Below are 19,304 nucleotides of genomic sequence, written 5' to 3'. Positions count from 1 at the left end.
TATTACACATTCCCTATAGAGGGGATTTTCCTCTAATTTGATCACAGGAGGGCAAAAATGACTTCAGGCTTGTCTTTTGTCAAATTGTGCAGATTCGTCAGATGATTCTTATGTTTCTGCTGGAGAAGACCCAATGGAGGCCCCTGTATTTGAGTTTCCCCTGCAGGACACGGTAGCAGCTGCTGGTGCAGATGTGCTACTGAAATGCATCATTGCCGGCACTCCAATTCCTGAAGGTACCATGTTGTGTTTTAACAACAAAAACATCACGGGTCTTTTTGAATTCTGTATTTGAGCAATCAATACAAAAAGAACATCATGTGTCTTTTCTGTCTTCTCTGTTGTAGTTACCTGGACGAGGGAAAACACAGAGATCACCGGCAATGCAAACTACGCAGTCAAAGTGGAGGGGGAACGACACACCCTGCTCATCAAATCAGCGAGAATAAATGATGCTGGAAAATACTGCGTGACTGCGGTTAATCAGGAGGGCAGGGCGTCCAGCAGTGCCACCCTCATACTCAAAGCAGGTACGTTTGACTTTTGGTGATATCATATGAGATTTAAGTGAGTATTTGCAGTACAGTTCTGTTTTGTTAGTTAGTAGACAGTATGTCTGCCCATTTAACATGAAGTTGAATATAATTCAGTTATTATCATGAACTGAGAAATGGTACACTGAAAAAATATAAATATCGCACAATAAAATCTGTGATATTGCCAATTAACTAACCTGTTTAAACTAGAATCAGTATTCGGGTGGAGAAGAATCTCTCATCCACTGCACCACTGAAATAGGTGCAGTAGGAGTAATTGTCTCAATGTTAAAAATATATTAATAAAAACTGGATGTGAGGTTTGAAACATATATCTTCTCACCTTTTACAATGCTGAAAGCATTGTAAAATACTTGTTTTTCTTAATCTCCATAATAAAACATAAACTAACTTTACATGTATTTCTTTAGTCCTGCTTGATTTACATCATAATTTGATGTTGATTTGCCTTCATTTTAACAGATCAAGTAGGATATTCCTTTATCAGTAAAGTATAGTCAAAAATGGATGAGGACACTTCTTTCCCATAGATCGATTTAAAAACACCATACATATTAAAAAATAGACCATCGTATCTCACAATAATTTAGAAGGTTATAATCTCTTATTCTCCGTTTAATAAAAGCAAACATCTTGGTTATCTCTTCCCAAACAGGACATTGTGCTGCAGCTGATTTCTCTCCTGCTCTCTTTTCATTATCTCGCTGCGATGCCTGTGCCATATATTCCAGCTGAACAACCTCACTTATAGTTACCATAGTAACTCAGAGGCGAAACTGAATCTATAAATTGCCCACCGCGGCTCACTGGCTCCACCCACTGTGAATCCACTATTGTTTGGATTTCACATTTGACATCTCAGACTCTAATTATGTTTTAACTCCTCCAACTCCTGTGTTCTCTCTGAGCTGAATCGTTTGCAAGCGGGACTGTCAGGTGGTAAACCCCGGCACGCAGCGTGACCTCGATGCTTTGACAGAGTCTGTGCAGGAGCCGAAAGGGAACCTGGGTGTGCCGAGGGACATCAGCAGCCCTATTACGTCTGATGAGGAGTATCTCAGCCCCCTGGAGGAAAGCATGGATTTCGGAGGGCCGGTGCTCAGGCGCACTATTGACACACGATTCAGGAAACCCCCTTCATTCCTGGTGAGCCTGCACAGAGCTCGCTCTAATTGACGTTCCCTGTCGCAGAATTAATATTTTCGGCAGCGGCACATACACAACTGCATTTTTGACTCCATCAATACCAATTCCTCTGTGTGAACGTGTTGTCGCCTGTGTGGTCATCCCACCAACACGTCTGTGGAATAAAACACGCTGGTGAAATTCTAACTTGCGTTGCATTTCACACAGGTGACAATGAGCGATCAAGCCGTCATTGAAGGACAGGAAGTCACCATGTCTGTCCGAATAAGTGGACAACCCAAACCCATGCTCTATTGGTAGGTCCTCCACACACACACACACACACACACACCACTTCATTAAACCACTTAAACTCATCGCTTGCATGGGAAATGGAAAAGACTTTATCTGTATCACAAACCATGGGCATTGCTCGTATGACTGCAGAGTGTGTTCCAGAGCATGCTGCTTTATTGCATCTGTGAAAGGAAGTGGAAGATGAATGTTTACTGCTGCGCGATCTCCAGGCAGACAGAAATAATCTGAATCGAGAAAGCAGGAGAATTGCATGCTCCCCACCGTTTAACATTGAGCTGCTCAGGGCCCAGAAACGCAAATGTCTGTCGGAACTAATGAGCTCTCTGGAATTCACTCGTGATCAAAATTGAAGAGCCACATCAGATTTTCTTCCTCAAAAGGGTTGTGTCCTGTTCGTAGGACACTTACTTGTTCCTTCATTTTCACGAGCATGTGCGCTGTTGTGGATTTTGAGTTAATCCCACATGCACCCACCCTGCTGCTGGAAATACTCACTAGTGCACCATCATTGGTGTTGAATTAAAAATAATTTTGTCACACTTCTCACATGTTGCTTTATCAGCAACAAGGCAACTTTTCTATCACCACATTCTCTTGACATCTCAGCAACACTCTGACCTCCGTAGTAGGATAGACTAGCATTGCTGCTTTGTGTTTTATTATTCATATGGACTTGTTTGACATTGTTTTCTCACCGTGAGCACCAGACGGAGGATGCTTGCTCCATTCTTTTTGTGGATGACCTTGTCACCGCTCAATCTGGCAGGTGTAACGTTAGAACAAGACTCAGCGCACGGCGATAAAAGCCCATAAACACTCACTAGCAACATTCATAACCCTCACAAATGGGCGTTTGGGTCATTATTATGATAGTGTTTGTCCTTCTACAGCAGACCTGGGCATCTTACGGCCCGCGGCCCAGTCAATCAAAAATGAAAAATACATAAATAAGCACACCATAAATGCAATACAACGGCAATGCTTTTACTTTGAAGGCGATTTATGTATGTGCGCGCGCGCTTACGCAGCCTCACCGACAGGCAGCGTTGCCAACTTGACGACTTGCAGACTGACGTGAAAGCACGTATTATTAAGCGGTTTCTGTCCGCAACGGGCAGCGGGTGCTGCCGCCGCTCCGCCGGCCCAAAGCTCTCACAGGCGGTCCACTCCCAGCTGCTGTCTCCGGTTCAGATTGAAAATGAATCGCATGCTCAGAAGATGTTGGTTCTCTTTGGATCTACCTACACATGTGAGCACACATTCTCAGTGATGAAGCTCAACAGATCCAGATCCTCTCTCACTGATACTCGTCAGCTGTCCTTCACATATCCACCTCATTCAACCAGACTTCAATGCACTTATTCAAGCCCAACACAGACTGGACTTTTCTCACTGAGTAAGAAAAACTGAACTGAAATGGAAAACATCAAAAGCACTTATTGCTTTTGTATAAAGTTAATCAATTGCTGGTCTTTAACATACATATTTAAGGTAAGGTTATCGTCAAAAAATTATATTACATTTTTTACATATTTTCATAGCCTTATTGTAACATGTATTCTTACCAGTAGCAGCTCAAAACCATGTAGTTTACATTTTTTTTAATAAAGTAGTAACATTAATATTGAGTTATTGAATTAAGTTCAGCCTAATGAATTGCCCACTCTGTTCTACAGTGACATCACTATTTTCAACTTGCAGGGCGGCCGCACAAAAATAGGTAGAGCGCTCTTTGTGGACTCTGGATAAGTACCTCATACAACCCCTACTTCAAAAACTGGAGAGAAAAAAATCTGAACTATCCCTTTAATATACAGTAGGCGACAAGAATAGGCTGAATCACACCAGCAGGTCCTGTCACTGGAGTTAGTCATGACTGGAGAGACAATAGCAGAAAAGAATGTGCCAAATATAATATTGACAGTCCTGTACAATGTATTCCACCCCCGTCATACCAGCCCGGTGAGAGCTTGTGCAAGAGTGTGCTTGGTCATCCTTCCGCAGGCATGATTCATCTCTGGTTTTAAAACCGAGCAACAGTTGTTCCCTCGACTCTCCTCTTTTGCAGGCTGAGGGACAGAGTTACGGTAAAAACCGGCTCGCGTCACACCGTACGAGAGGCAGAAGACGGCGCTTTTGAAATGACCGTCAAGTCAGCGGTGCGGTCCGACTCTGGGGTTTACACCTGTAAGATCATTAATGAGTATGGGACAAAGCAGTGTGAAGGAAAGTTGGAGGTAAAAGGTACGCTTCTTTTGAAATGCACAGGTGTACGTTAGTCTGCTGACACTAGTTGACTTGTTAATTAGGGGAAATACATTGGTGCCATCACCTAAAGGGAATAAAAACATTGATTTTGACCAGTAACCACTTAACAGCGCTCTTCAGAAAATGTCCTTTATTCCCACCCAGCGGCACCAGTTGAGCCGGGCCTGGCTGTCATCCGGCCGGTCAGGGACATCACGGCCAAGGCCGGAGAGACGGTTTTATTTGAGTGTCACGTCATCGGGCCGAAGGACACCGACGTGGACTGGCTTGCAAATGGGAAACTGATCCAGCCGGCATTGCTCAACTGTAAAATGCACTTTGACGGAAGAAAGTGCCGACTGCTGCTCAACTCCGTTCACGAGGACGACAGCGGGACGTACGTGTGCAAGCTCACCACGGCTAAGGGTGCGTCTCAAGAGGAAATGTCGCAACACGTGTGATCTCAAATTAGAATGAATTCATCTATTGTCCTGTTGTTCTCTTCTGTTAGTCTGAATAATTTTTGTTGTACTCTTCAGAGGAAGTGACTTCATGTGGCAAACTCAAAGTCATCCCATCCATTGAGCCTCTCTTCACTCGCAAGCTGGACGTTCTAGAAGTGATTGAGGGGCGCAACGCTCGATTTGACTGCAAAGTCAGTGGGACGCCTTCTCCCAAGGTCATCTGGAGCCACTTTGGTAGGATTGTACTTAATTGTTCTTGCACACGGGCGCATCACAGGACATCTTCACCTTTTTTTCTCCTTGATTCTGTGATCTGATTGTTAGTCTGCAAACGGCGAAAATGAAAATCGTTGACGTTGACTGTCCCGTGGCTCCTTCATGTGTGACACCAGTCAAATGTAAAAAAAAACCTTGTCATTTTCAAATCCAACATTCACATCACATACTTTTTTTTTTACATTCCCCTGTAATTTATAGCACACTTTATAACTAAAGAAATATACAAATACAAACTTTTTTTCTCTCCTTTAGACCATCCGCTCATTGAAAGTGAAGACATTCGTGTTCTTCGGGAGGGCGGCCGCCACTCTCTTTTCATTTCTCACGTGACCAATGAGGATGAGGGATTTTACACCGTCACGGCCTGCAACAGTCACGGCGAGGCGGAGAGCTCCGCCGAACTTTACATACAAGAACCCCGACCAGCCATCTCCTCACAGATGTAAGAGCTTGTTATTCTTTGGGTGTTGCCTCATAGCTCTCGTGTGTCTCACACACTATTCTAGATTATGGTTATTAAAATATTTTTTTCTCTCTTTAGGGCTAAACTGGAGAAGATGCCGTCGATCCCGGAGGAGCCGGAGGTTCCAGAGAACGAGGTGGAGCGCTTCACGATGCCCGACTTCATCAAACCCCTTTATGACCTGGACGTGATCGAGGGCAAGGAGGCGGTGCTCAAATGTAAAGTGGCGGGTTTGCCCTACCCCACCATCTTCTGGTTCCACAACGGCAAAAGGATTGAGAGCACCGAGGACAGAAAGATGACACAGTGTAAGGGTTTCAGAATGGAATTACAGCACGAGTTTATTTCAGATTCCTGTTATTTGGCATTTTTATTGAAAGTAAAATGAATATGTTAATCACAGTGGAAATGAAAAATAACTACAGTCAAACTCAGACATGTGACCATATCGCGCTACTTCCACCTTGCTTTCAGACATTTCAAGCAATTTCAAGAAATTAATTTCTTAGGTCGTCTTATTTTGTGGGCAGGGACTGCGTTTAATTTGACTTATCCTCCTGCAGTTCGTGACGTCCACAGCCTGGTGGTCCGCTCCGTGTGCCACGCCCACGCTGGCGTCTACAAGAGTGTCATCTCGAACAAAGTTGGCAAGGCCACCTGCTATGCTCATCTCTACGTTACAGGTGATTTTCATTCTATTTTTTGGTATGCACCAAAAAAAACACGCACAATGGGATTCAAACAAGAACCCCTCGTATGATCCCGTTCGCGCAGAAAAAGGCAGATCAGAAACATTTATGGACCTTGTCATCACTTTCAGATATCCTCCCGGACCCTCCGGATGGGACTCCCGTGATAGAATCCATCACTGGTAAAACCATCACCTTGAGCTGGAAGAAACCAAGGAGGCTGGACCCTTCCATTGGTACGAAAGAACGATATTGAGATTTGTTTTGTTCGTCAGATCAAATAGGTACACTATATTAATTAAAAAAGGATAGACAACATTATTCAAAAAAAGTGTTTCATTGTAAGCTTCCTGGAAGCGCAGCTAACACAATTGTTGTGTTTATATGGACAGAAAATAAGTAGTTCCAACTCTGTGGTGCAGCATTTAGCATTAAAACCCTTTATTCTTTTCAGATCCCAGCTCCCTGATGTATGCCATCCAACAACAAGCCCTGGGCTCCATCCAGTGGACCATCATAGCTTCTGGCCTGAAGGAGACCACCTACACCATCACCACCCTCTCCAAAGGCGTGCGCTATGCGTTCAGGATCCTGACCATCACCTCCAAAGCCTTCAGCAAGCCCTCATCTACCACCGACCCGGTGCAGCTCCTGGACCGAGGTGCATCCAGGTTTTTCCAGAGCATCCATCCATCCATCAGTGTGGATGGTTGAACCATTTATTAAATATTATCTGTGTGTACATTTACTTTTAGGTCCCTATCTGCAGGAGGCTCCAGTGATTGTTGACAAGCCAGATATTGTACATGTGATGGAAAACCAGTCAGTCACCATCACTGTCACCCTCAATCATGTCAACGCTGCAGTCCTCTGGAAGAGGTATCTATGTCAAGTATCTGTTAACATCTTCTATTTTTACATGAATGCACTTTCCTATCTTCTCCAGCATATACAGTATATATATATATATATATATATATATATATATATATATATATATATATATATATATATATTTGTCTTGATTTCACATTTTATTTTAATCTCATTGAACAAAGATGTAAATGGCTCCAGCTGGTATTCTCATAGTTTTAGGACAACACTGCACTTGTATTTTGGGTTTTCAATGTAACACACGATTAGTTAAGTCAAGCGTTATCTGATGGAAAGGATGCCACCTCGTGGACCCTGTGTATCACAGGACAGTCAGGGTGTATGACTGTGTGATTACAAGTGATTCTTAAAGATAAGCCAGAGAAGTTATTGTTATCTAACTTCCACTCGAGCAAGAGCCACCACACATGCCCCGCTGTTCTCCCATCTGTACCATGAACACACGTCACATACAAACCCTTCTCCACAGGAGAGGAGTGGCCCTCTCCAGCAAGCCAGGCCTGTACGAGATGACCATGCCAGACGACGACCAGCAGACGCTGAAGCTGCTCAAAGTCAAGAGTGCCGACATCGGAGAGATGGTGTTCGTGGCGTCCAACAAGTACGGCAGCGACAGCTGCACCTTCGACGTGGAGATGGCAGGTAGGCGGTGGATTAATATGTCCATCTGTGTCAGCTGTCCAAAGCTAATGTCACTTAAGGTTGTCTACCTTTGCATCTCTGTCCACAGCTCCACCGACGTTTGAAACGATCATGGAGGACTTGGACGTGTGTTCAGGGGAGACCCCTTGCTTTGCTGTGGTTGTGGAGGGCAAACCCATTCCCGACATCCTCTGGTTCAAGGTTTTTATCCATTTTGCAATGAGCAAAAACAGATAACTCATCTCAAAAGAACAAATGCACAAACTTGCAGTATTTTGCTTTCAGAACGACGTCCTGCTGTCGGAGAGCAGTCATTACACATTTGTGTATGACGATAATGAATGTTCCCTGGTGGTGCTGAACGCCCGTCCAGAAGACTCCGGGGTTTACACCTGCACTGCCAGGAACTTGGCAGGATCTGTGTCCTGTAAAGCTGAACTCACTGTTCATGAAGGTGAGAGGTCAATCTATTGAAGCCATAAAAAAATGTCCCGACAGTCTCTTGGCTGCATGGCTAATAAGCTAAGTGAAGGAACTTTTAATTATTTGGAGTTAGAATTCCCTTTGTCCAATTAAAATGTGCTCATTATTGCAGCCAAACGCAAAGAAGATCCAATGGACGACGAGGAGACTATTCGAAGGAAGATGCGCAGACTGACTGACAACTATGACATTCACAAGGAAATTGGAAGGTAAGGCATTTTTAAACCTTTGATGCAATATAATGATACAAGACAACCGTAGTCTGCATGGGAACCAGTTTGTATGTCATTAAGTAGAGTTAAATAGTGATGAACTAAGTTTTCTTCCTGATCTTTCTCCTCCAGAGGTGCATTTTCCTATGTGAAACTCGTGACCCAGAAGGCTGGCAAAATGGAGTATGCTGCAAAGTTCATCTCCACTCGGGTGAAGAAGAAGGTGTTGGCCCGGAGAGAGATGAACCTGCTCTCCAAGCTGGACCACGAGAGAATCCTTTTCTTTCAGGATGCCTTTGAGAAAAAGAATGCCGTCGTCCTCGTCACTGAAATGTATCCTTACGAGGCAGTTAAAAAACTTTTTATGAAAATGTTTTCCTTGTTAAAGGTTAAGTAAACGTGTATACATGCACACACACACACACAAGTATGACAAACAACTAACGCTAGTTGTATAACGCATCTAAAGTCCTAGAAAGAATAGCCTTAACTCATCTTCCAAGATGCCACGAGGAGCTGCTTGACAGATTTACAAAAAAGTCGACAGTCATGGAGTCTGATGTAAGTCCTGTGTTTGATGGCCGCACAGCAAATCTAACACTAATCACACATTTTGACATCCATTTCCCTGTAATGATTATGAGTATGCACTTTAATACTGGTATGTTTGTGTTTTGGAACCACCAGGTACGCTCATGTATAAGACAACTGCTTGAAGGCGTGGATTACCTTCATCATCAAAACATTATCCACCTCGACATTAAGGTAGATATTCGTGGATATTCACCCTCCCACTCTTTCTTTGGATATATCAAATATATATATTAGAAATATTTTTCTTCAAAAATGCACTGGAACAGTTTTTGTTTTTTAATTTAGCAAATGATCATACTAATTTGAGTATTCTGATGGCAGAACATGATCAAACTTTAAAACATTTTTCTCAGCCTGATAACATCCTCATGGCGGACTCCCACGGTGATCAGATACGAATCTGCGACTTCGGCAACGCCGTGCAGATCACGCCCGATGAGGCTCAATACTGCAAATATGGCACACCAGAATTTGTGGCACCAGAAATTGTCAGTCAGACCCCTGTCTCAAAAGCAACTGACATCTGGTAGAGTATCTCTTGGATTTACAGTTTTTTTTCTCTTCATACAACACCTTTTTCTAATTCTCTTCTTTATTCTCCTAGGTCAATTGGAGTCATTGCATATCTGTGGTGGGTATATTTTCTCATATTTATTTTCCCTATTAAATGTATTCCAGGGTGCTGAATATCAGTGTCAGTTTTTGATGTGTTTTCTGGTTCATAGGCTTGTCATTGAAATGTGCACGGTTGTGTCTCCTATCAGTCTGACAGGAGTTTCTCCATTTGCTGGAGAGAATGACCGCAGCTCCGTGCTGAACATCAGGAACTACAACGTGGCCTTCGAGGAGAGCATGTTCGCTGACCTTTGTCGAGAGGCTAAAGGGTTCATCATAAAGCTTCTGGTAGCAGACAGGCTGTGAGTAACACTGCTGGATCTCTCCATCAAGGTTCATGTCAAATGATTGTGTGAAATACATCTACATGTTTAACTTATAGTTGCAACCAGTCATTCAGGAAATAAATGATATCGAGTAAACATGAGGACATATTTTCAGTCAATCCTCACGTCCAAATTTATGTCAATGAGACATTCAATATTCTTGAGTTTTATTCAATATTTCTTGATTTTCATGTTTTTTGATTGAGTATTTTCTTTAACAGTTATTCCCTTTGCAGCCTTTTATATATATTTGAATATAAGTTTGAATATAATTACTTAATTTCTGCTAAAAGATGTCACAGCTTTCATCACAACATTTTCCTCACTGGCATTTTTGTAACGGCATAGAGAAATTGTTCAACATCAAGGAAATAAAAAACAAAATTGTTCATGTTTGTTTCAGTATTAGATGATGATGATGATGATGATGAGAATAGTTTAGACTTAACAGACAAACATTTGGTTGGATATTCCGTTATTCTCTTGACGCTGTCTGTAACTCATGTGGTCTTCCTCTGGTGCTTCTCATTCAAGGTTGGTAAGCACAGTTTATTAAGATAGATAATGGAACAAATGTAAACATAAATATGTCCTATTCTTTTCTCTAGGAGACCTGATACTCAAGGATGTCTCCGTCACCCCTGGTTCAAGGTAAGCCTGTGGTACTTCACACTACAGTGTTAATTATCCACAACGATGATACTAAACATGGTCTCATTACCCATTCCTTTCATTACATTTAACATCTATTCTCTGTACAGACTCTTAGCAAGGGGAAGGCCATCAGCACAGAGTCCCTGAGGAAGTTTGTGTCTCGCAGAAAATGGCAGGTGAGGGTTTTCTTTCCTGTTCTATTTAGCATTAAACCCAGAATGCCGTAATTCATTAAATGGCCACAATTTAAAATAAATATTGTTTTAATTAAATCTTATTTCCACTTTTACAGCGCTCACTAATCAGCTATAAATCGAAAATGGTCATGAGGTCCATACCTGAGTTGCTTAACGATTCCTCCAGCCATATCTCCATTGCCGTTCCCAGGCACCTTAAAGAAGGTTCACCTTTGCCATCATCATCTTCAGATTCGGATGAAGACATTGATGAACTGCCATTCATTCCAATGCCGCTTAATATGGAATTTTCTGGATCAAGGATTTCACTTAATGACATCCAGACAAATGAGCAGGAAACAGGAAAGCAGGATGGAACAACTAAATGGACTGTGTCTCCTGTTCAAGCCCAGGAGGCGATGGAGTGTGACTCTCAAGAAACAGATAAAGGCCGCCTGCGGAAAAGGTCGTCACAAGACAATGACAGGGGTTCCTCAGATGACGAATCGCCGGCTGAATTGCCGCAAAAGTCACAGCTGACGAGAAAACCCCTGCGAAGGGGTTCAAGCGTGGAGTCAGACAAACCAGAGGGCGGACGACGGAGAGGAGAGCTAAGACGCGGAGGCTCTGCCGACAGTGCATTGCTGCTCCGGATTACACCGGAGGAAGGAGCCGGAGAGGGAAATCAAGAGGATGGAAAGAGAGTTCTCAAGAAAGCTGTCTCTATGGAACTACCAAGAAGGAGCACCAGCCCAGGAACGGCCAAGATGAGTCAAGAAGACTACGCTCTCAAGCTGGAGCTGATGCGACAGCGACTGCTTCGTGGTGGCTCTGTGGACAAAAAGATGAGTGGACTGAGGGGACCTCTGCTGGAAACATTAGGAGTGGGAGAAGAAAAGCGCTACTCTCGTACAGCTCGTTTGGGCCCACCCCCACTAATTAGAGCTGCATCCAGCGATTCTGCAATGGAAGAAAATCCCAAACCCAAAGTGTTGCGCAAAACTGCCTCTTTCAGTCAAGGTGATTCAGAACCTATAGCTTTACACCGCCGATCGGGAGCTCCCTTGGAGATTCCTTTGGCGCAGGTAGAAGAGAGAAGGCTCAAGGAGGCCATATCTATGTCAGCTCTTACTGAGCAAATCAAGCTAGACTCCCGTCCAGTGACTCCCAGGGACCCTTCGCCAAAACCATCGACACCAGAGTCTGTTGTGCAGGGAAGTCCAACCAAAGCAGAAAGTGATGAATCATTAATGGAGAAAGAGATAAAGCCTGATGAGACTATGAACGAAAAGATGGAGGGGCTGACGACAGATAGTAATTTTGATGAGAGATCGAGCACTAGTGGTTTCTCAGAGAAGGACATGAGCATATCAGAAGAACCAATGATTGAATCAGAGGATACGGGCCAGAGAATTACTACACCTCCTCTTGCGGTCCAAAGCTCTGAACCAGAAGAGAAAATGGAGGAAGACGAAGGAGAAAATGAGAAAGAAGAAAAAGAACAGATTATGAAAGAAGAAGAGGAAAGGATTGTCAGTGATGCTGAATCAAACACTGAAGGACATGTCAACGTTTCTGAAAAAAGTGCAGAAAAAGAATTAACTCTGCCGGCTAAATCTTCCGATATGACCATAACCACAAGCTCAGTTATGGTTAGACCAACACAAGAATATTCCCACCCATCAACAAATGTGTCAACTTATGTGACACCCTCGCTTCCTGCTGTGGTGGTTCTTCCAGATGGAAGGACTTCAGCATATGCAAGTATTATGCAGACCATCATGGTCCCTGCAGTTCAGCCTCTTACTGACCAACCTTTAGGCGCCTCTAGACCCGATGGTTTACCCGGTCCACCAAAGCCAGCCACCAATGAGCACGCTGCTGTGTACTCCAGGGTAGCGTCGCCAGAAATGATGACAAAGGAACCCAGTCCACCAAGGAGTTCCCCACATTCCTCAACCCAACAAGAGCTCTCAGCAGGAGTTGACTTTGAGGACATTACCTCTGAAGAGGTCTTTGAGGCCCGCTTCAAAAAACGTGAGTCTTCCCTCTCAAGAAGTCTTAAATTTCTGTCACGGTCAAAGAACGAGGAGAAATCCCAAGCGGCTTCATCAGACTCAACAGAGTTAGGTGAAGACATATACAGACCTGGGCCAATTGGTGCACCTTTGGAATTGGCAACAAGAAGACTCGAGGAGAAGTCAAAGTCGGTCCAGGATCTACGTGAAGCTCAAAAGGACCAAGGCTTTATGAGAAGGCTCTCAATGCGCCTGAAGAGAGCGTCGTCAACCGAGCGCAAGGTTGACGCGACCAAAGAAGAAGATACCGTTCCTTCGAGACGTAGACCTTCTTGGTCTCTTGGCCGTAGAGGGTCACAGGACAAGAAGGAAGTGGAAGTGGATGGTGGAGGAAGTAATACATTGGTGGAACAAGATGAAAAGGAGCTTAAGAAACCTAATGAATCACCGGTCTTAGCAATGCGCAGGAAGATCGAATCAACAGTGGCTGGGATCTCCACACGTATTCGCAGCTACTCGGAGGAAAGGAAAGCATCAGAGGATAAGGAAACCAAAAGGACGCCCATTCTTTCCATGCTTCGTCGTGCAACGTCCGAGAGCCGTGCTACGAAAGTTGCAAGTGTTCCTCAGAACCAGCTGGCATCTCAGGCCAGTAATGGTGCCTCGACAGAGTCTCTAGACTCCATGTCCAGCCTAAAGTCAGAAACATCAAAGGGTATGTATGGAATATACCTTTATTTAATAATATATAAAGTCATGGTTATCAATTACATTTTCCTAAATGCACAATGGTTTATCTATGAGTCAATTGTTTTATTCTTGTAAAGTTGCGGAGGGGGAGCGCAGATCCCGCTGGGATCGATGGGGCCTAACCAGAGGGAGGCGAGACAAGACAGTGTCACAGCCTGACATACCAACAGCAATCTCCAGAGAAAATAGTTCCCTACGTTCACGCCAGTACTCCAGATTGGCTTCAGGTAAGTTACATGAGAGGACGCATAAAGAGATTGTGATTGCACTGTGTCAAGGGTAAGGTAGTTAGAGCTAAAAGCAATAGTTTGACCCTTTGGGAGATTTACTTTACCGAGAGTTAGATAAGAAGACCACTCTTGTCGTTAAATACAAGGCGAGAACCAACAGCCAGTTAGCTTAGTTTAGCAGAAAGTCTTCACTGAGGGTGCCAGGCAATCAGAGGATACCTCAGGAAGTGATTTCTCCAAAAACTGCAACGTGTAGTTTTTAACCCTTGTTTTCCTTCATTTTTTTGCAGTTCAATCAAACAAGATGACACCTGTCAGTTAGCTTAATGCCGAGTTCACACAATACGACTTTTCCACTCGTGACATTTTTCTGAGCTCTCAGACAAAAGCCTTGGTGGATCTTGTTGTTCCCTTAAAAACAGAGCCAGACGAGCTGTTATCTCTGATCCAGTCCCTCCACTAGCTGGAGCCTAATATTTTACATATCGATATGAAAGGCTTTATTGAAATGTCAAACTGTTGCTTTAAGCTACCTGTCTTACATATTGCATACCACATGATCGAACAAACCATAATACATAGATTGTAGGTCAACTTCAGTGAACACATAGCATTGGATTGGTTCATAAAAGTAAAACTGCAACTTTGTTTGTTTGACTAAATATACCTTTTCATGATAACAACAACAATTAAGAGGGATAATAAACAAAACAACCAGCTTCCTAGCTGATCCTGGGCCAGAATTGTTGCGTGGTTCCAGAAATGGTGTTCTTAACCATCACTCTGTACAGTAAAATCATAACTTTAATATTAATATATAATACGGATATGATTTAAGTGAGCTAATGTCCTTTTCTCCCAGACTTCCCTCCAGTATTCCACATCAAGCTGAGAGATCACGTGCTGCTGGAGGGGGATCCAGTCACACTCAGCTGTCTGCCAGCAGGCAGCCCCCATCCACACATCACCTGGATGAAAGGTAGCCATCTCTAATTTAAACATGGCAGCGTTACCTAGGCGATGGTCTCACGGATGGATGGTCAAATTCACTTCTCTTGCTAGTTACAAACATTTACAGAATTATTCCGATTTGCATGAGTGACCGAGGCGTAATGATCGCTGCCGTTGCATCTCGCTACGTGCTAACACAAGTTACCATGAGAACCATTGTTGCATACAGTGCAAACAAGTAGTGCAGGAGATAAGATACACAAATGATTTTCTTTAATACTCTAGGTACCTTAACAACCTTAACGTTAACGCTCTTCATCATTTTAATTTATAAATAATAAATAGATAATAAAACCAAGAGACAGGGTTTTATAAAACCTAATTTATAGATAATATAAACCTACGTCTGTGCCGTTATAGCTCACAATAAAAGACCATTTTATGCATGTTTTCCTCAGATAAGAAGCCCCTGGAGATTGATGCCAGGATGAACATGATCGCCTGCCCGGATGGCCGGCAGCTACTGATGATCATGCAAACCACCAAGAAGGATGCAGGGGTCTATGAATGTGTTGCTACGAGCCCCCTGGCCACGGTGTCCAGCTCTTGCACGATATCTCTGGCCCGTAAGAACTGAGCCATACTCCACTTTCATGTCTATCTGTGAGGAGCAGTACACGGTGTTCGTCGTCCTGTAAACAGTTTCCGTATATTGTACTGTATGTAAACGGATACCGTAATGAGTACTGCTAGTCTACCGGATGGACAACGGAGAAGTATATACGTGATACGTATGTATAATACCAATATATGTGTTTGTACAGGTCTGCCTAATCGTCCTGGGACCCCTGAAATACCTCAGAAGTACAACAACACGGCCCTGGTACTGTGGAGGCCCTCGGACACCATGGCCCCCTGCACATACTCTCTGGAGAGGAGAGCAGAGGGTCAGTGTTTACTGACCAGGATTCAATGTTACATTCACTTTTTTATTATTGTCAAAATAATAATAGGGGAAATTTTTTTTTTTTATTATTTTTACTCCCAGGTGAGACCAACTGGCTGATCGTGGCTACGGGGGTGGCAGACTGTTATTACAACGTGGTTGACTTGCCGGCAGGCGGCTCCTTCAGGTTCAGGGTGGCATGTGTCAACAAAGCTGGCCAGGGCCCCTACAGCAACCTGTCGGAGGTCGTGAGCCTGAGTGCTTCAGGTATGTATTGCACAAGACTCTCGTTGAGACCTTTGTGACTTTATTTTAGACGAGGCTGTCAAGTATACAAATAGTTGCTTTCAATGTGTCTGTATTATGATAAATGAACAGATCCTGAAAGGGTTAAACGTTTGTGTTTCAGTGTAGTTTTAATTTTGCTAAACTCATTAGAGTTTAGGATGTGACGTCTTTGTTGCAGATCTTCACATCAGAATCAGAATATCAGAAACCGTTTATTTGCCAGGAATGCTTACACAAACGAGGAATTCTAGGCGGAAGGTGCATACATTAGACTAGAGACGATAGACGAGACAAACAACAATCAACAATCAACGACAACAACAGTGCAATGATATTAAATCAAGTATAAGATAAAGTACTCAGAGAAACAGATAACGTTAAAGTAAGTGGATGTTTAAGTGACGTGTGTTTAAGTTAAAGTGTATGTAAGTGGCACGAGTGTTTAAATATGAAGTGTGCAGGGGAGTGACCGGTAAGAAGATCGTATGTTTTATCCTTTTCATATATATTTATATATACCAAGTCTTTGAGTCCTCGCTCTCCTCTTCTTTCCTTAGAACCAGCTAAATCCACTGCTCCTGTGGTGGTCAAGACTGTCCCTGCAACCACTCCTCCTCTCCCCGTGGTGATGAAGTCGTCCATGAAAGTGCCTCCAATTAAACCAGCTCCGAGCAAATCCAGCGCAGTGACACATTCCCCGCCTCCGGCCCCCGCTCCGGCCCCCGCTCCGGCCCCCGCTCCGGCCCCTGCTCCGGCTCCGGCCCCCGCTCCGGCCCCCGCTCCGGCCCCCGCTCCGGCCCCCGCTCCAGCCCCTGCTCTGGCCCCAGCTCCGGCCCCTGCTCTGGCCCCAGCTCCGGCCCCAGCTCCGGCCCCTGCTGCGGCCCCCGCTCCATCCGCGGCTAAACCTGCTCCCGCAGTAACCATCAAACCCGCTGTGCAGGTGGATGCTAGCCGTCCGGCTGTTACCCCGCCCGCAAGCACGGCTCCCTCGGTAAAATCTTCCGCTCAGACCGCTGCAGCTGTCCAAGCCCCGGCCGCTAAAGCCAAGACCACCCTGAGCATCAACGTTGGCAAACCCCAAACCAAATTGGCGCTTCCCCCTGTCGTCCCACCCAAACCTCAAAGTCCTGTAAATGCAATCCCTCAAATAACCTACAACAAATCCCCATCTCCTGCTCCAACACCCGCACCTGTCATCGGTAAGCCTATTTCATCTGTTCCGATGTATGTGCCAGCTGCGACCACGCGGGTTACTCCACCTTCTCAGTCGACTTCCACCCTGACGACCACCACCCTTTCGGTCACCCCTGTGACGGTCCCAGTACCCGTGGTTGTCTTACCGCCCGTGGTGGTGGTGGTGCAGAGCTTGACGCCACTGCTGCAGGGAGGGGACAGCCGGAGCACCCCGTCGGGACGGGTCACCCCGTCTGGACGGGCCACACCGTCGGGACGGGCTACACCCTCGGGACGCAGGACGCCGTTGGGAAGGTCTGGAGAGGGATCTCTGCGCCAGGGAGTTCCACAGAAGCCTTACACCTTCATGGATGAGAAAGCAAGGTAACGGCAGAGAAAGATTCTCGCTTCTTTTAGCTAAATTAACTATTTTACAAGCTCATGAAAAGTTGACTTACTAGAGACCTTAAAGCTTAAACTTCTGCGGAAGTATCATCAAATGAAAATAAGAATCTTAGAATGAGCCGCTTATATCTGCACAGGGAGTGGGTCCTCTTCACGGAGTCCACCATGTTCCTACGGTAGCCCAGAGCAGACAAAACAATGGACAAACCCAACACCCTACAGTTCTTCTGCGTGCTTGGCACGCGGGAGTAGTTTAAGTCGGTCGCAATTTTAAAATCGCACCACTAGATGCCGCCAAATCCTACACACTGCACCTCTTAAGTCAAGTTTGGAATGCAAGACTTGTAGCTTGTGAGTGGAGTATTTTCACAGTATTAGTAATTTAAGTGGAGGATCTGAGTACATCTTTCGCAATATAAAAACAATTTAAAAAAAATTGTATAATCTTTTGGAGCAGTGAACTATTTAGTAGAATGTTTTGCTGAATTATTTTTAATGTAGGACACATGGCATCCGTAAGCGGAACCATTGACCTATTCTTTGTCCCACAGGGGTCGGTTCGGTGTGATCCGGGAGTGCCGGGAAAACGCCACGGGCAACCTCTTCATGGCTAAGATTGTTCCGTACGAGGCGGACAGCAAGCAGACGGTGCTGCAGGAATACGACATCCTCAAATCCCTCCACCACGACAGGATCATGGCCCTGCACGAAGCCTACGTCACCCCGCGCTACCTGGTGCTCATCTCCGAGTACTGCAGCGGGAAGGAGCTTCTCTTCAGCCTCATAGACAGGTGAGGCCAAACAGCCGTGCTCGGTAAATGCTGGTTTCCTGTTCATACCTGGCGTACCATTATCTGCCCTGGAGAGCCCTTTAACAAACGGTTTTCTTGTGTGATCTAGGTTCCGTTACTCAGAGGATGACGTGGTGACCTACATTGTGCAGATCCTCCAAGGTCTGGACTACCTCCACACCCGCCGCATCCTCCACCTGGACATCAAGCCAGAGAACGTCATCATCACCTACATGAACGTCATCAAGATCATCGACTTCGGCAGCGCTCAGACTTACAACCCCCTCTTCCTCAAGCAGTTCAGCCCTCCTATCGGAACACTGGAGTATACGTGTAAGGGCCTATCTCACACACACGCAAGCATTTAGCAGCTAAAGCGGCAGATACGTGCTTTCGGAGTTGGTAAAGATCAAAACAGAGCTTCAAGCAGAGGGAATATTGGACTTTGTGTCTGCTGGATGTGCCAAAAAATGCAACTGTTTGCAAAGACGTTGGCCATAGCAACCTTTTATAAGGTGATTTGTCAGTGTGTTCACAGGTTGTTACGCTGCCCTCAAGTGGCCAAGAATATATGATCGCATGTATTGGACCAAGACGTCTCGCCGTTTTATTTAATGTTTTGCTCCTTTGAGTACGACAAGCCAATATACTCGCATTATTCCATACAAAACTAGGAAACCCACTCCAAAAGCTAAGATAAGATTGATTTAAAAATAAAGCACTAAAGTTATGGGGAGACCTTCAAGTGTGCATTATGTAATCATTAATTGAAAAGAAAATTAGAAACTCAATGACACAAAACAGTCAAAAGGAGTAAGAATGAAACCTCTTCCTCGTTATTGATACAGAGCTTCTGTAGTTACTATTGGCATGTGCGGTTTATGTATCTGTTTTGTAAGTAGGCGTGAACACAGGAGTATTCGAAGCTTAAAGTATCCATTCACACATTTAAGAAGACTACACGCACCATGTATTATTTACATATAGTATACGTGGTACAAAGACTAATTGCAG

General features: G+C 44.5%; 1 protein-coding gene across 1 annotated transcript in view; it reads left to right on the top strand.

Moving 5' to 3' along the window:
• The window catches only part of LOC306747975 (striated muscle preferentially expressed protein kinase-like), a gene marked incomplete at both ends in the record, with an annotated part of 31,582 nt that overhangs the window by 11,350 nt on the left and 928 nt on the right, over positions 1-19,304 (top strand). Inside the window, 36 exon segments of the mRNA XM_079231082.1 lie at positions 93-236; positions 348-530; positions 1,537-1,703; positions 1,911-1,999; positions 4,069-4,244; positions 4,413-4,673; positions 4,787-4,945; positions 5,243-5,432; positions 5,532-5,761; positions 6,017-6,136; positions 6,274-6,378; positions 6,597-6,803; positions 6,898-7,021; positions 7,506-7,678; positions 7,767-7,879; positions 7,964-8,132; positions 8,274-8,370; positions 8,506-8,706; positions 8,877-8,934; positions 9,061-9,138; positions 9,321-9,493; positions 9,572-9,598; positions 9,732-9,884; positions 10,517-10,559; positions 10,670-10,738; positions 10,855-13,471; positions 13,584-13,733; positions 14,599-14,715; positions 15,146-15,313; positions 15,512-15,634; positions 15,736-15,900; positions 16,479-16,603; position 16,606; positions 16,773-17,478; positions 18,051-18,290; positions 18,400-18,623. Coding sequence (XP_079087208.1) covers positions 93-236; positions 348-530; positions 1,537-1,703; positions 1,911-1,999; positions 4,069-4,244; positions 4,413-4,673; positions 4,787-4,945; positions 5,243-5,432; positions 5,532-5,761; positions 6,017-6,136; positions 6,274-6,378; positions 6,597-6,803; positions 6,898-7,021; positions 7,506-7,678; positions 7,767-7,879; positions 7,964-8,132; positions 8,274-8,370; positions 8,506-8,706; positions 8,877-8,934; positions 9,061-9,138; positions 9,321-9,493; positions 9,572-9,598; positions 9,732-9,884; positions 10,517-10,559; positions 10,670-10,738; positions 10,855-13,471; positions 13,584-13,733; positions 14,599-14,715; positions 15,146-15,313; positions 15,512-15,634; positions 15,736-15,900; positions 16,479-16,603; position 16,606; positions 16,773-17,478; positions 18,051-18,290; positions 18,400-18,623 — 8,145 coding nt within the window.

The sequence above is a fragment of the Taurulus bubalis genome (assembly GCF_910589615.1).
Source record: "Taurulus bubalis genome assembly, chromosome: 15".
Classification (NCBI taxonomy): Eukaryota; Metazoa; Chordata; class Actinopteri; order Perciformes; family Cottidae; genus Taurulus; species Taurulus bubalis.
The sequence above is the reverse complement of the archived record's forward strand: the minus strand, read 5'-3'. Positions and strand labels throughout refer to the sequence as shown.